Source organism: Scylla paramamosain, chromosome 13 (assembly GCF_035594125.1).
Source record: "Scylla paramamosain isolate STU-SP2022 chromosome 13, ASM3559412v1, whole genome shotgun sequence".
Classification (NCBI taxonomy): domain Eukaryota; kingdom Metazoa; phylum Arthropoda; class Malacostraca; order Decapoda; family Portunidae; genus Scylla; species Scylla paramamosain.
This window is the reverse complement of record NC_087163.1, coordinates 10402501-10414015: the sequence shown is the minus strand read 5'-3', so window position 1 is coordinate 10414015 and position 11515 is coordinate 10402501. Positions and strand designations below refer to the sequence as shown.

The window sequence follows — 11515 nt, the reverse complement described above, 5'->3', positions numbered from 1 at the left end:
GTATTAATAAGTATATGCAACATTGCGGCGGTGAGAGAAAGACTGAAGACAGTCAGTGAGAGGAGAGGAGTTGAAGAGACGAAAAGCTTTTGATTCCACCCTGTCTAGAAGAGCAGTATGAGTGGAACCCCCCCCCCCCCGACATGTGAAGCATGCTCCATACATGGACGGATAAGGCCCTTGTACAGAGTTAGCAGCTAGGGGAGGTGAGAAAAACTGGTAGCCGGATGTTTTGGCCACGGATGTTTTGGCTACGGACGTTTTGGCCATCAAATCGCAACTTGCCACTTTTTGGCCACGGAAAGTAGGATATTTTGGCCACGGACATTTTGGCCATTAAACTAAAAATAAATCGCCACCCAAGGAAGATAGGATATTTGATGTGATAAACTCAACAAAAATATTGGTATTTAAAATGTAATTGAGCATTTTTGAAAAATTGCAATAGAGCATTTTTTAAATTAAAATTGTCATTAAAAAGTATAGGTTCACATGCTACGCATTCATATCTCCACCTCTAAGATTATAGCTGATGCCTCGGAGGAATTGTGGGATGGTCTTCTTCCCTTCATTCAAATCGATGACCAGGTTTTGGATGCGGGTGTGTAATTCCTTGTATATCTTCTTAAACCTCTTAGCAGGGCAAATGCCGCGTTCTTGCTGCAGCAGAATTTCATCCACAGTGGCAGCGTCAGCTTGCAGACACTCTATCAGCTTCCACACCGTGGGGTTGGCATGTCCCACCAGGCGGAAAAAACTTGTTGTTCCACCCCTCGGAAATGTTATTTGTCCTTGGCTGGTTGTTTAGAGTTGCGTGGTGCATATTCCACTTCTCAGGCGGGAACATAGGTGGCGTGCGACGTAGATGAATCGAGATTGGCTGTAGGTGTCCTGACTTGGAAGTGATGTTACGACGATGACGCAGTTGGCCTGAAATATAGGTGGAGTCAAAGTATTCCAAGAGTGGAGCAGCCTCCTCAGGCATGGTAGATCGAAGGTATGACATGCCATCCTTGACATCTTTTGGGGGCAGGAAGGCCAGTGCATCCACCTGACCACAGAAGAGGCGGAACTCCTCATCGGATTCGTATAGGTTTTTGAGACCCAGGTGCTGGATCTGCCTCCAGATGGACTGGGTTAGATGATAGAAACAGAACCGCACCTGTACCAGGGTTGTAATAGTTAAATTTGAAAAAAATATATATAATTAAAAAATACTTTCAGAAAGTAATAGTAATTAATTAAATTTCAATTAAATTACAATCAGAGTTACTCCAATACTGACCTGGACCTCCTCCCCGAATACCACATGAAGGGCCAGCTCCACAGGCCTCTCAAAGTCGATGATGACTGAAATGGGATCACAGCCACTCTCCGCCAGGACCCTGAAGACTTGTTCGTAGCTACTTTGTGTCTTGCGTTGCAGCAAGACGTACACAAGAGGTAGATAAACACTGTTGACTCGACCTTGGATGACATATAGCTGGGTGAAGAGTCTCGGAGCTACCGAAAATGTGCCATCCATACACCACTCATCACAGCGTGCTAACAGTTCCAGATGATGGGGGGTGGTAAAGCTGATAATACGCTCATCTGCCTCTGGTCCATTGTCATAGTGGAGGTGGGATGTCCAGTCATCAGGGATTTCCAACTCTTGAAGAGACTGTGGATCCTTGGGACGGTGTGCAGCCCGGATGCGACGAAGGACACGCTTACTAGAATCGGACCTAGGCATGCGTGCTTTGACCTCCGCGGGAAGTGCCGCGACTGTGAAGGCGAGAATCTGATTAGGCTGATCATTGGTGTTCGAAGCCTTCCTCTTCATACCCTGTCGAGCTTGCTCCACTTGGCATCCAACTGTGTCAGAAAGATGGTTATGCGAGGTCACAACTTCAGGGTTACCAAGACTTTTGGTTGTCTTTAGTATACCAGGGCACTTCAGACTAGCCCGCTTGACACACCGAAAAAACTATCTCATCCACTGATTTTGCAACATGCTTCTTAGTGTACATAAAGCTATCCAGGCAGATTTTCTGACCACCTCGATTTGATGTGGTGACCTCAAGCTCAGCTGACATGGTGGAGTAGTAAGTACTGTGCAAAGTAGCTCCAATCAGGCTGTTCCTCACCTCGGTCAGAAACCTCACAAACCACCAACTGCTTCACAGTTCAAAACAAACTCGTATGGCAGTAAAAGATCTAATTCCTCTCTCTCTCTCTCTCTCTCTCTCTCTCTCTCTCTCTCTCTCTCTCTCTCTCTCTCTCTCTCTCTGGTAATGATTAATTAAGTAAGGTAATCTGGTAAGATTAATCAAGTTAAGTAAGTAATTAATCAAGTAAGAAGTAAACTGGTCAGACATTTTCACAATCACGAATTATAAGTGAAAAAAAAAAATGTGAAAAATAAAGAACAGTACTGTGAATTTTTCGTAGCCAAAACATCCTCCTAAGGTTTGCTGCCGTGGCCAAACCGTCCTAGTTGGTGGCCAATGACCAAAGTGTCCGTAGCCAAAATGTCCGTGGCCAAAAATATCCTACATTCAGAAAAACTGGCGGAGACGTCTCAGAACACCTAACTAGCTGTTTTAGCTAGAGATGAAATGTGAAGTTTCCAGTTCAGATTATAAGTAAAGGACAGACCGAGGATGTTAAGTGTAGAAGAGGGGGGCAGTTGAGTGTCATTGAAGAAGAGGGGATAGTTGTCTGGAAGGTTGTGTCGAGTTGATAGATGGAGGAATTGAGTTTTTGAGGCATTGAACAATACCAAGTTTACTCTGCCCCAATCAGAAATTTTAGAAAGATCAGAAGTCAAGCGTTCTGTGGCTTCCCTGCGTGATATGTTTACCTCCTGAAGGGTTGGACGTCTATGAAAAGACGTGGAAAAGTGCAGGGTGGTATCATCAGCGTAGGAGTGGATAGGACAAGAAGTTTGGTTTAGAAGATCATTAATGAATAATAAGAAGAGAGTGGGTGACAGGACAGGACAGGACTCAGTAAGGAAAGCCAGAAGATCACCAGTAGAGCGGCCTTGACGGAACCCATACTGGCGATCAGATAGAAGGTTGTGAAGTGATAGATGTTTAAGAATCTTCCTGTTGAGGATAGATTCAAAAACTTTAGATAGGCAGGAAATTAAAGCAATAGGACGGTAGTTTGAGGGATTAGAACGGTCAACGTTTTTAGGAATAGATTGAATGTAGGCAAATTTCCAGCAAGAAGGAAAGGTAGATGTTGACAGACAGAGCTGAAAGAGTTTGACTAGGCAAGGTGCAAGCACGGAGGCACATCATCGGAGAATAATAGGAGGGACCCCATCAGATCTATAGGCCTTCCGAGGGTTTAGGCCAGGGAGGGCATGGAAAACATCATTACGAAGAATTTTAATACGAAGAATTTTAATACGTGGCATGAAGTAGTCAGAGGGTGGAGGAAACGGAGGAACAATCCCAAAATCGTCCAAGGTAGAGTTTTTAGCAAAGGTTTGAGCAAAGAGTTCAGCTTTAGAAATAGATGTGATAGCAGTGGTGCCATCTGGTTGAAATAGAGGAGGGAAAGAAGAAGAAGCAAAGTTATTGGAGATATTTTCGGCTAGATGCCAGAAATCACGAGGGGAGTTAGATCTTGAAAGGTTTTGACATTTTCTGTTAATGAAGGAGTTTTTGGCTACTTGGAGAACAGACTTGGCATGGTTCCGGGCAGAAATATAAAGTGCATGAGATTCTGGTGATGGAAGGCTTAAGTACCTTTTGTGGGCCACCTCTCTATCATATATAGCACGAGAACAAGCTGTGTTAAACCAAGGTTTAGGACGAGAAAAAGAGTGAGGAATGTATGCCTCCATGCAAGACACTATCACCTCTGTTATGCGCTCAGCACACAAAGACGGGTCTCTGACACGGAAGCAGTAGTCATTCCAAGGAAAATCAGCAAAATACCTCCTCAGGTCCCCCCAACTAGCAGAGGGAAAACGCCAGAGGCACCTTCGCTTAGGGGGATCCTGAGGAGGGATTGGAGTGATAGGACAAGATAAAGATATGAGATTGTGATCGGAGGAGCCCAACGGAGAAGAAAGGGTGACAGCATACGCAGAAGGATTAGAGGTCAGGAAAAGGTCAAGAATGTTGGTCGTATCTCCAAGACGGTCAGGAATACGAGTAGGGTGATGCACCAATTGCTCTAGGTCATGGAGGATAGCAAAGTTGTAGGCTAGTTCACCAGGATGGTCAGTGAAGGGAGAGGAAAGCCAAAGCTGGTGGTGAACATTGAAGTCTCCAAGAATGGAGATCTCTGCAAAAGGGAAGAGGGTCAGAATATGCTCCACTTTGGAAGTTAAGTAGTCAAAGAATTTCTTATAGTCAGAGGAGTTAGGTGAGAGGTATACAGCACAGATAAATTTAGTATGAGAGTGACTCTGTAGTCGTAGCCAGATGGTGGAAAACTCGGAAGATTCAAGAGCGTGGGCACGAGAGCAGGTTAAGTCATTGCGCACACAAACGCAGCATCCAGCTTTGGATCGAAAATGAGGATAGAGAAAGTAGGAGGGAACAGAAAAGGGGCTACTGTCAGTTGCCTCAGAAGCCTGAGTTTCAGTGAGGAAAAGAAGATGAGGTTTAGAAGAGGAGAGGTGGTGTTCTACAGATTGAAAATTAGATCTTAGACCGCGAATGTTGCAGAAGTTAATGAAGAAAAAGTTGAGGGGGGTGTCAAGACACTTAGGGTCGTCGACAGAAAGGCAGTCCGACCTGGGGACATTTATGGTCCCCTCCCCAGATGGGGACTCCGAGGCTGGTGTAGGAGTCGCCATGATGATTTTAAAATTTTTGAGTGAAGGGTGTGTGTGTTATTAGGTGCTTGTAGTTTTGTGTGGAGGAAGAGAGTTATCTTTAGAGGGCAGGCTGTGACTGCCCACTTGTGTTGTGAGACACAAAGGGAAACGTTCAGTGAGGTCACAGCTGGGTTTAATGATAAGTTCACTTAACTTACCGAGGGCTAGAATAGCATACTGAATCTGTCTTATCCGACCAGCCCTCACACACACACACACACACACACACACACACACACACACACACAAACATTTAATAGTATCAACAAGGATATGATTAATAAGTTAAGGGGAAGATAATGAAAGTATAACCACCTGTGAACACTCTTTCCCTAATCCATTAATTAGGACACAAAGAGGTAATGCTGTTATATAAATTACCTGTGTTAAAAGCTACTTCCTCTCTGCTCCGCTCCCCTCCTCTCTCTCTCTCTCTCTCTCTCTCTCTCTCTCTCTCTCTCTCTCTCTCTCTCTCTCTCTCCTCTCTCTCTCTCTCTCTCTCTCTTGCACTTTATTTTCATATGTATTTCACTTACTCTTTGTCTTGCTACAGAAATGTGTGAGTGAAGGAGGGAGAAGAACAACAATGGGACGAAGTGTTCAATGGAAGTTACTCGGACAAACTTTCTTTTACTGCCTGGTATAGAAAGTGAGGGGAATGCGAAAGGGAAAAATATGCATAACATACACTGAAAAGGGAAAATATATAAGAAGTTGGAAGCAACAAGATGGGAGAGAAAATATGCTAAATCGATATATATATATATATATATATATATATATATATATATATATATATATATATATATATATATATATATATATATATATATATATATATATATATATATATATATATATATATATATATATATATATATATATATATATATATATATATATATATATATATATATATATATATATATATATATATATATATATATATATATATATATATATATATATATATATATGTATATATATTGAAATAATGCAAAGAAACGCTATTCAGAGAAAGCACACACACACACACACACACACACACACACACACACACACACACAAACCAGTTACATCTGACGCGTAAATTAATACAATGAAAGGAAAACTAGAGAAAAAAAACTGCAGACTGTTAGAGAGGAGGAACCAAACGGGAAATTAGAAATTATACAGTATAGAAAATATGCACGTATTAAGTCACAACATGAGAAAATTGGAGAGAGAGAGAGAGAGAGAGAGAGAGAGAGAGAGAGAGAGAGAGAGAGAGAGAGAGAGAGAGAGAGAGAGAGAGAGAGAGAGAGAGAAAATTTATGTAATATTATTATATTATATAAATACATTCATGCATATTCATATTGTAATGACTCGCATCACTCCAAGATATTCACACACTCTCTGCAAGCAACCGGGGAGCTAATGGCTGAGAAATGGCCATTCACAACATCCAAATGCGCTCTTTAGATCCTCAGGCCACCCGGTGTCCTGTATACTGCAAAACTTAAAAGAAGATATGACGATAAAATTATATATATATATATATATATATATATATATATATATATATATATATATATATATATATATATATATATATATATATATATATATATGTATATGCATATGTCATTTTGTATCGCGTTATCTCGCTGTACATTATGCATCCCCTTATAAACAAAAAAAATCTGAAGATATTCAAAAGCTTATGAAAATTTTAGGAACACACAAGTAATCGGGCACATCAGCATATTCAAACATGGCTTGCATTCTCATCACAAAACATCAAAGACTGTTATAGTACTAACACGAATAATTACTAATCAACTAGAAATACTAGGAAATGAAGGCATGTGAAAAGAATAATGAGAGAGAGAGAGAGAGAGAGAGAGAGAGAGAGAGAGAGAGAGAGAGAGAGAGAGAGAAAGAGAGAGAGAGAGAGAAAGCCAGGAACGAGACTTAAGCGTCCTGATCACGTATGTATTCAGCCTGAAACTCCTAAGAGATTTGTCCGCGCAGTTACTTATACTTACCACGTAAATTTCCTTATTTACCCTCATCCATTTAATTTGGTATTCACCGAATACTTATTAGAAGAGTTACCCTTGACAATGAAGTAATCAGTATTCATCTAGTCCCCCTTGTTTAATCAGTAAAAATTTTAAATGTAAAGTGTTTTATTCAAGACGTATCCAGAAGGTAGAAAAATCTGAAGATTCAAGAGCGTGGGCGCGAGAGCAGGTTAAATCGTTGCGCACATAGACGTAACATCCAGCTTTGGACTGAAAATGAGGATAGAGAAAGTAGGAGTGAACAGAAAAGGGGCTACTGTCAGTTGCCTCAGACACGTGTTTCAGTGAGGAAAAGAAGATGAGGTTTAGTAAAGGAGAGGTGGTGTTTTACAGATTGAAAATTAGATCTTAAACCGCGAATGTTGCAGAAGTTAATGAAGTAAAAGTTAAGGCGGGTGTCAAGACGCTTCGGGTCGATATCAGAAGAGCAGTCCGACCTGGGATACCTGTGTCATCAAGGGGCTGGCGGGAGGAATGAGGCGTAATAGTGTCCCTTTGCCTGACCGTCAGAAGCAGACTTGGTTGTGTTACACCCGGGAAATACAATTTTGTTTTGTTAAGAGCGGCCAGATGGTCCCTTTGAGTTTTGCCAAGGAAGTGGCATTTTTATTTTGTCAATTTTATGGGTGTGGCACGGAGGCTCCACGGAGCCGGGAGCAAACAAGCTGGAATGAAACTTGGCCCTCCAACTCAGACTGCCGCTTCTTCTTTCTCCTCCTCCTACTCCTCCTTCCTGACCTATCTCTGGTACTACGCCAGGACCTGTGGTCTTCACGACTACGCTGTTGTGTAAGCTTTCTTCTGCAGGTTATCTTAGTCATGTTTTTCCTCCAGCAGCTACAGCTGTTCCAACGTCTCTGGAATTCTTTCCTCCGTCTCCGTCGAGACGACGGAGACCTCAGTCCTCTGCCTTCTCTACTTCGCCAACTCTCACATCTCCTTCTCTCTTCACTATACACTCTGCCCCATCTGTATCTTCTTACAGTACAAGCTTCAGAGTCACCATGCAATGACATACCTGCATCCTTGCGCCACGCCATGCCGCCATAGTGTCCTGGTGCATCATCACGGCAGGGCCAGCAAAATACTTCCCAGTCAAACAAAACTCTCACTCAACGAGATGACATACCTGGATCCTTGCGCCACGCCATGCCGCCATAGTGTCCTGGTGCATCATCACGGCAGGGCCAGCAAAATACTTCCCAGTCAAACAAAACTCTCACTCAGGCCTTTACTGCCTACAATGTCACTCCCGTTTGTTCGCTCCCGGCTCCGTGGAGCCTCCGTGCCACACCCATAAAATTGACAAAATAAAAATGCCACTTCCTTGGCAAAACTCAGAAGGGCCATCTGGCCGTTCTTAACAAAATAGTACTTCCTTGGTGTGACACAACCAAGTCTGCTTCCGATCGTCAGGCACAGCGACACTATTAAGCTTCATTCCTCCTGCCAGCCCCTTAATGACACAGGTATCGCCACAGCGAGCTAATGGCTGCTCCTTTCCAGGACGCGGCATACACATCCCCGCACATGAAGCCAAACACCCACACGTGGCCGTTACAGAACTACAAACCCCGGCTCCAACATGGGCCCGGTCAACGTGCCACTGGGCCAGCCCTACTGGTACAAGCAACTGCTCCCATGTGCAAGTCTGTCTCATCAGACCTGATACCTTGTCGGTTCAAGAAAGCTAAAATCGATCATCACATACTACACTGCTCGGGCCCAGCACCTGACAATCATCAATAGCAAAACGGCCACAGGCAGCCCCCAGCAACACTGAAGGTGCCTCCCAAGTGGCAAGTAACACACTATCACCAGCAGACATACTCAGCGCTGCCTCTCGACGCGGAGCCGTAACGCTCATGTCAATAACGTCATCACAACTCGCCCCGGAAGGAGGAATCGGGCGAGCAATATCACAAAAAATCCCCACACCAGGGGAAACAACGCTAGCCATAACATAAGTGGGAGAAGTCGCAGACGAGAAGTCATCAGGCTTGCCACCCTGACCCGCGCGGTTACGCCCAGGAGACGTGGTTACACCCGACTACCAAAACCTCGCCAAACGCTCCTGAGTCATCCCGACTCCGAAACGACCAAGTACCAGGTCACTATGTGCTTCTAGCACCTGTGCCTCCTTAACTGCGGATGGCACATCAACAAGGAGCTCCAAACCTCCGTGATCTTCTCTCCGCCGGCTATTCATAATAGTGTTACTCTCAACAAACTCTCCCCGACCCTCAACTTCCTTGCCATCCAAGTAGTGGGGGGCAGAACCCTGCTGAACTACACTGACAGTTGTTGCAGCAGCTGTCAGCACGTGTGGCTCACCATGTGAGCAAACACCCACCGTGTTTGGTCCCGGCAGGGGAGCAGCCTGCTTCCCGCCTCCAGTACAACCCGCAGGGGAGGAAACTCCCGCCTCCCCAGCAGACTCAGGAGTCTCCCCACCCTCGGCAGCGACCCCTGACATACCAGACACAATTGACTGAGGCGCGGACTGAGTACCGGCGCTCACAGCCGCTTGAGTGCCAAATCCGAGAGGCTCCGCAGGGTGAGGCAAACCATCAAACAAACAACCCAAACTCATCACTCCAGCCTCACCTTTGGCAACACTCCACAAAGTCAGGTGCTTTCTGTGGTGGCTCTGCGCTTCTGCAGTCAGCCCCTGCACACTGACTCAAAGACGAGTCTAACTCTGGCTTGTCAAAAGCCTGGTCAGCAGGCCTGGGACAGGCCTCTGGGCACTCTGCCTCCACTGCGGCATCAAGACAAACACTGTGCTCCTTTTGTGGTGGCCCTGATTTATTGCAGTCGACCCATGGAGTGCTCCAAGTAGTGGGGGGCAAAACCCTCCTGGACTACACTGACAGTTGTTGCAGCAGCTGTCAGCACGTGTGGCTCACCATGTGAGCAAACACCCACCGTGTTTGGTACCGGCAGGGGAGCAGCCTGCTTCCCGCCTCCAGTACAACCCGCAGGGGACACCTGACGCATCTGGATCGGAGTCCGCGGACGGCAGCTACACCCAGATTCTTCCACATGCCAGGTCATTCCTCTAAAAGGAAATCAACACCAGACACTGGCAAATCCTCCGCTAGTGCCACCCGCGCCTTCGCTTTCACTGGCGGGCGTGACAGCCTAATCTCCACCGTAACGAAGCTCTCCGTGGAGACAATTCCCCGCCACCACACAGGCTGACCGGAGGCAACTCGCCTTCCAATCATATTCCTGCACAGCGACTGCTGTCTCCGTCGTGGGCTGGGTGGAGATAAATTCACTTCTATTTTAATCTCTTCCAGCTCAGATTTGCTATTCTTTTCAGCTTCTTCCTTCTCATACATCTTCGCCTCCTTCTCGGCTTCAAGCAACTTTACCTTCTTCTCGGCCTCAAGTAGCCTCATGTTTTTCTCATGCTCAAGTAATTGGGCCTTCTCCTAGGCCTCAAGCCTCTTAGCTTCCCTCTGAGCTTCAAGCCTCCCGGCTTCTCTAGCCTCCTCAGTTTTCATTCTCTTTTCCTCAGCTTCAATTTTAGCCTTCTTAATTCTCTCTCTCTCTCTCTCTCTCTCTCTCTCTCTCTCTCTCTCTCTCTCTCTCTCTCTCTCTCTCTCTCTCTCTCTCTCTGTCTCGGTCTCAAGCTCCATTCTCCTCATTTTCAATTTAAATCTCATCTCTTCAGACATGCCTTCAGTCTGGAAGAAGCCACCAATGCTGCGGGCAGGGCTAACACGTCCATGGACGCTATGTATAGGACTAGGTATCCTCATATCGAACTGGGCCAAATCTACACTGCCACTCCCAACAGAGGCAGGGGACTCAGGTCGCGAGTCGCCCCTGCTACTAGCCTTGCCCTCCATGGTTTACAATAAATGTGGGCACACACAAAACAATGAAACAAACAACAAATTGTTTCCCCCACGTGGCGACGAAGCTCCCAGCTATCCTAGCGAGGTTGCCAATTTCTGTTACAAACACAAATCCCTGCCCCTTCACAAAGCTACCTCACCTGGACTAGCTTCCCTGAGCCACCTCTTACGTGGACTTAGTGCAGGGATCAAATACGGGTGTACAGAGTCCCTTGTGACTCCTGCACCTTTTTCACCACAGTTGTAACTCTAGTTGAGGTCGCCAGTCTGTTTTACCTACCCACAGACAAGGGAAATACTCTAAACAGCACTTAACACCCACAGAATCGACAGGAAAAACAGTTAACACAATAAAACGTATATGGTCAAGGTATAATATCCCGTTGGACTTCCGCCCTCCATAACAGTCTTCCCACTGCCCAACAGAGTGTTATAGCCTCAAGCCGAGTAGTATCGTTTACTGCCTCCTGGTCAGCAGGCCTTGTCAGGAAATGAGGAGGGAGTAAAGTTCACTATGCAGCTAATTACTTAGGTCCTCTGCAGCTGAACTGAATTAGCCTACAGTAGCATTTAAGACAAAACAGGTTCACTAACAAGAGACACAAGAAACTACTATGAAAGAGTGCCCACTAACACACAGGAGGGTCAGTCACTGTTCACTGCGCAGGCTCGATCTGTACACTCCCACAGCTAAGGAGTCACTTCTCTGGATATAGTGTATGTAATACACAAGTACCCTTACTGGCAGACTA

General features: G+C 45.2%; 1 protein-coding gene across 1 annotated transcript; it reads right to left on the bottom strand.

Moving 5' to 3' along the window:
- Window positions 1-217: 217 nt before the first annotated feature.
- LOC135106426 (uncharacterized) lies at window positions 218-1986 on the bottom strand. The gene is made up of 2 exons (XM_064015432.1): window positions 1286-1986; window positions 218-1162 (listed from the first exon to the last, which is right to left on the bottom strand). Exons 1-2 carry the CDS (start codon window positions 1823-1825, stop codon window positions 692-694), a joined length of 1011 nt encoding a protein of 336 aa, XP_063871502.1. The 5' UTR covers window positions 1826-1986; the 3' UTR covers window positions 218-691.
- Between the last annotated feature and the right edge of the window lie 9529 nt (window positions 1987-11515).

Excerpts from the sequence above, each read along its gene's own strand:
- LOC135106426 (XM_064015432.1), bottom strand. The coding sequence starts at position 1,825 with ATGAAGAGGAAGGCTTCGAACACCAATGATCAGCCTAATCAGATTCTC. Across the intron at positions 1,163-1,285 it reads TATTCGGGGAGGAGGTCCAG|GTGCGGTTCTGTTTCTATCA; the intron begins GTCAGTATTGGA and ends ACCCTGGTACAG.